At 38.0% G+C, this 5000-nt stretch overlaps 1 protein-coding gene across 2 annotated transcripts in view; it reads left to right on the top strand.

Moving 5' to 3' along the window:
* LOC138027897 (mediator of RNA polymerase II transcription subunit 29-like) overlaps positions 1 to 4393 on the top strand; it is a 4989-nt gene extending 596 nt beyond the window's left edge. The window contains exons 1-4 of one of the 2 annotated variants that reach the window (XM_068875517.1): positions 387 to 502; positions 3153 to 3211; positions 3322 to 3406; positions 3654 to 4393. In XM_068875517.1, coding sequence (XP_068731618.1) covers positions 431 to 502; positions 3153 to 3211; positions 3322 to 3406; positions 3654 to 3851 — 414 coding nt within the window. In that variant the 5' untranslated portion in view covers positions 387 to 430 and the 3' untranslated portion in view covers positions 3852 to 4393. Of the gene's footprint in view, positions 1 to 386; positions 503 to 3152; positions 3212 to 3321; positions 3407 to 3653 lie in introns of those variants that run through there. The other variant, XM_068875518.1, reaches the window with a different exon arrangement.
* Positions 4394 to 5000: the final 607 nt, after the last annotated feature.

The raw sequence follows: 5000 nt of genomic DNA on the forward strand, positions 1-5000 counted from the left end.
TCATACCTATGTACATGTAAGGATTGAAGTAGTGCAGTACTGTGCAAAAGTTCGTCGAAATTCGTCCTTTCGCCAACAAGGCCGTAATTTCGAGCGGTTCAAAGAATAGCGGCTTCGAAAATTTCGCGGAAGATTTGTTGTCGTGTTCTTCGAAAATTCAAGAACCGTTTTTTTTAAGTACGACGCGTCCATGACGACATAGCAGTAATTTCCCGCCAACAATATGCAAATTAAATTCAAATCCATGCAAGCGGGACAAGTCGTCTCCTCGGGACTTCGTCGCTCGCTCGTTTGTCCAAAAAGACGACTTGGGGCAAGTCTATAAATACATAAATGAAAGAGTAAATATGGGGGATATAATAATTCCCCATACATGACATCCTACCTTATCCTCAGGTAATGACTGCTGTAAACACTGAGGGCCCACAATATGGCTGCGGCCACATCTTCCGAAGCGGAGCACATTGCGAAAGTGATAAAAACTGTCAAGGAAGCCCTTGCGGTAAATTCGTAGCGATAATAATAGAGGGTGGGTTGGGGAAGGGGGGAGGGGGTTGGGGTTATGCCTTTTTTATCTCTTAAACAAGCCCTCTTTTGAACTCCAACAACACGAGGAACGGAAATTGAAGAGAGATACATGTACTGTAGTGCCTAGACTTGATAGACCTGTGCGCTAACTTAGTCACGCGTGAATGCAGCAGACGTAATGGATTCGTGCAGATTATGTTGCGAGACCATTTTCCCCCTCACTTCGAGTCAACACAAGCCTGTTCTACCAACAACTCAGTCTGCTTTGATACTTGATGGAGTTTTAACAGTGGAAGTGCAGTACTCTGATAAATATTGCAGCATGTACTGTAGCATAGAAAGTAGAGTCATCGGGTCGACAAGAGAAAGCTTCAAGACTTAGACTAGTACTGAACATTGCATGTGTATAGGGAAGATATTGTTGATGTCACCTATTGTCATTAATGTGCCAACCACAGCCTCATTGGCTGTCTTTTGTTTCTGTGGCTGGCACATTTGAAGAACAAAAGGAATATTTATAAGGAGATATCATCCCTATAGCGGCAGTATGGCCCAATGGTTAGGGTATTAGATGTGTATGTGGAATTCTTTTTTGTATTTCATTTATTTATTTTTTGTCTACTTTAAACAACCAAATAAAATACAATACAAGTGTAAAGGCCTGGCCAAATGCTCGCAACATTTCAATGCAAGATCTTGTAACATTGTTGGGCACAACATATTGCATTCGTTTGGCCACCCTGTTGCGATATGTTGCGATATGTTGGGTCAAATTTGAAAATGGTCAAATTTTTCATGGAACATTTTGGATGTTGCATGATGTGGTAGTTATTTGGCCACGTTCACGTAACATTGTTGCACTAGGGCACGCGCGCTAGGTCCCACTGTTGCACGCCAGGGGCCTGGGGCACATAAACGTTGACATGTTGCATTGAAAATGTTGCATGCGTTTGGCCAGTCCGTTCAACACATGTCGCAAGGTCAAGCAACAATGTTGCAAGACGTTGCATTGAAATGTTGCGGGCGTTTGGCCAGGCCTTTGGGTTAAAACCGAAAGAAAGAAACATACACTTAACAGTTACAAACCCCCCCCCCCCCCCAAAAAAAAAAAAAAAACCAAAAAAAAACAAAAACAAACAAACAAACAAAAATTTATAAAAAGTTACAAACCTAACAAGGTTATAAAGGCCAAGAGAATTGATATATGTTACGAACAACATAGCTGATAAAACTTTAAAAAGAAGAACAACAAACATTAACCTTCAAGGAAGTATAAGTGGGAGTAAGGGTTCCTAGTTTTCATAATTATATTTTAGTTTACTATTTTCTCTCGCAATAGAATGTTCTACGTTGTGAGTGTTCTTAATTTTTGCTATTAGCAAAGGTACAGATAAAGGTCTTGAATTCCAAAAAAGACATCCGAGATTTGGAGAGGTCTGCTCCACTTAAGTTTATCTCCGAAAGTAGAGCACACTTCATTCCAAAAAAAATGTATGTGGATGCTCTGATGTAGAAATTCTGTTCTGGTGATCCCGAATTCAACTTCACTGCATGCGGTCACTTTGTTAAATTATAGCCAACTGGTTGTCTCCTTCCAGTTGGTTATCTTACATAATCTGCTAGATAGAAACACTACTGTGTGCAAACAAAATAATGTTTTGTAGTATACTTGACTGCACTGTATGTGTACTTTAGCTAGTCATCGAATCCCAGCCATGGGCGACGTCCCTGACACATTGAATCAAACATGGCGCATACAATAATCAACCCTTTCATCCTGTAGTAAAGTTAAGAAAAGCATGACACTTAGTTAACGTGACCTGTGGAACTATAAGTAGATCAGTTACTCGCCTGATGCAAATTGGAACTACATTTGTATTGTTGCTCAATCAAACGAGCAAATATGCTGTTTACATGTTCAGGGTTCGTGCTACTCCTTGACGTCCTTGAAAAGCCCTTTAAAAAAAGGATTTTGTGGAAAACTGCTTGAAAACTCCATAAATTTTTTCTTGGGTGAAAATTGTTGAGATTTTATCAAGCTAAGTTAAAGAGACATTCCAAAAATTGAGCCCAAAATTGACTATTAGGGAAACATTAAAACCAAAAATTAACATATGTCTAAAGAAACTGCGGTGCTGCGTCGGTGGGAGGGTGGAACATGAAAATTTGGTTTTATGAAACGTGAACCACCATGAACGACTTGGAAAGCTGACATTTCAAGCATTAACCCTTCGTCAGAGCGTCATTACTCTTTTTAATGCCAGACGATTTTACTTGTCAACTAGGGGCATCCTAGGGCGTTTGAGGTGTCAGTGGGTTGAGTATCAAGTATTTATGAGTCAATGAATCAATGAGTCATGAGTCGATGAGTCAATGAGTTAGTGCAGTTACCCTAACCCATAAAAGGAAAGCTAAAATTTCAGAGTCTGAGTGCTTAGGCCTAATCACTGAAACGAGGGCTTAGGCTTAATCAATAAATTATTGCTATATTGACTGTGAGTCTCATTGACTCATGACTCATTGACTCATTGACCATTTGACTCATAAATCATGGGACCTCCAGTGGGTTAAGTGATGAAAGAAATTCAGTGATTTAATTTGCATGTCATCTTTTCTTTTTGCAGGTTGTTATGAAATCAGCAAATGCTGCTATTAGTCAAAATTCAGAGGTTGACCTTGGAGTGTAAGTTTTATTGAAGTTCACCAGGCTTAAAACATAAATCAGATTTGTGTTATTGCTTTGTTCACCATTGGCATGAACGTGTTTTGTCCTTTTTTTCTTGTCATGAGCAGGAAATCTGCTGAAGGTTCTAACAACAAACTGGAGAAAAGCTTGGAAGATTTTTACAATGCTTGTGACCAACTGCAACTTTATTTGGTACAAGTAACTTTCTTTTCTAATGTTTGGGTTTCCTGTATGTTGCATGTATTGTTGTGGCTTCAGAATTTGGAAAGTGGTTGACAGATTGCCAAATTCTACAGTTCAATTATTATTGTTGTTGTTATTATTATTATTATTATTATTATTATTATTAATATTATTATTATTATTATTATTATTATTATTATTATCATGTCAAGTTAGTTAAAGGCTTTCTGACAAAATGATATTTATTCATTTTCAGGAACTGATGAGGGAAACAGAAAAGCAAACACAACTTAGTTTGAAGTACACACCAAGACCTGTGCCAAATGGTAGAACAGATAACACTGCCGGAACACAGACATACACAGATTATCTGTCAACTGTTCGCACACAGATAGCCGCTTCTAAGGAGCTAAAGGATATCCTCTCTGAATTCTGCTCGGCTCAACTTTGTTAGAAGATCACATATGAAAGCTTGAATTATATTTTAGGGTTATTGTTGACTTCAAAAATAGTCTCTCATTACTCAGAACTGTGTGACAATGTTTAACAATGGAAAAACATTCTTACTCTCTTGCACTTTAACATGTCTTCTCAAGGCATTTTAAGGTCCCGACAATTTGTTGATTTGGAGCAGCCTACATTAATTTTATTTCCAGGATTTTAACTACCAGTACATGCCAAGGGGGAAAAAGTATGTAAATGCTTTTGTTTGTAGTGGAAGATTACTTACATGTAGCTGTCAAGCTAGTTAAGTACGCTCTCCACTATAACATGGATGAAAGTAAGAATAATGTTCAAATGAAAAGTACCGTTAACATGGTTAAGAATGCTAACAGGCAGGAGTCAAGAACAGTTAACTTTAAGAGTATACAAAAATTTGGTTTTATCAACGGAGTTGATAATGTAAATTGGCCACCGTACAGAGATTCTAAAAGCTGAACTTTAAGAGTGATTGTATTTTATAAACACTTTCATTAAAAGACGAACAGTGTCAAATGTGTTGTATATCACTACTTTATTATACATAAACTGACCATGCAATACAATGAGTATAGTTTCAGTGCCTTGCCCTCTGTGGACAAGACGTCGAACACCCTCACTTGGGGAAAGAGTTCCTCTCAGGGGAAGAGGAGAACATGGCTACTTTGCACTGGGGAACAGGGGAACTTAGACAAAATAAGGAGTTCAAGAAACGACGAGGGCTAAAGCAACGATAAGGACAAAAAGCAGTAATATTATTGGTTAAAAGAACCAAAATGATTGTGCTGCACTTGTGGCATGCAATTTTGAACATTTCTCTTCTGTACTCATCAAAACTACTACGTGAAATGACCAAATTTAAGGTTTTGGCCACAACGTGGACAAACTACAGTGAATCTTTCAGTCTTACTGTTTACTTCAAATAATAAAATCTGTCCGTACCAATCCAGTTATAGGACACTTTGCCCATATTGTATAACGTAAACAAGATGGAATAATCATAGCCGTAGCTATAGTGGTTTCTTAAACTCCCTTATATCTTAAAGAACAAGGGAGCATAAACCATTTAAGGGATCAAAAAGTTGAGAACAAGCTTGGAAGTAATTTCGGGAACAAGGAAACA

This window comes from Montipora capricornis, chromosome 12 (assembly GCF_036669925.1).
Source record: "Montipora capricornis isolate CH-2021 chromosome 12, ASM3666992v2, whole genome shotgun sequence".
Taxonomy (NCBI): Eukaryota; Metazoa; Cnidaria; class Anthozoa; order Scleractinia; family Acroporidae; genus Montipora; species Montipora capricornis.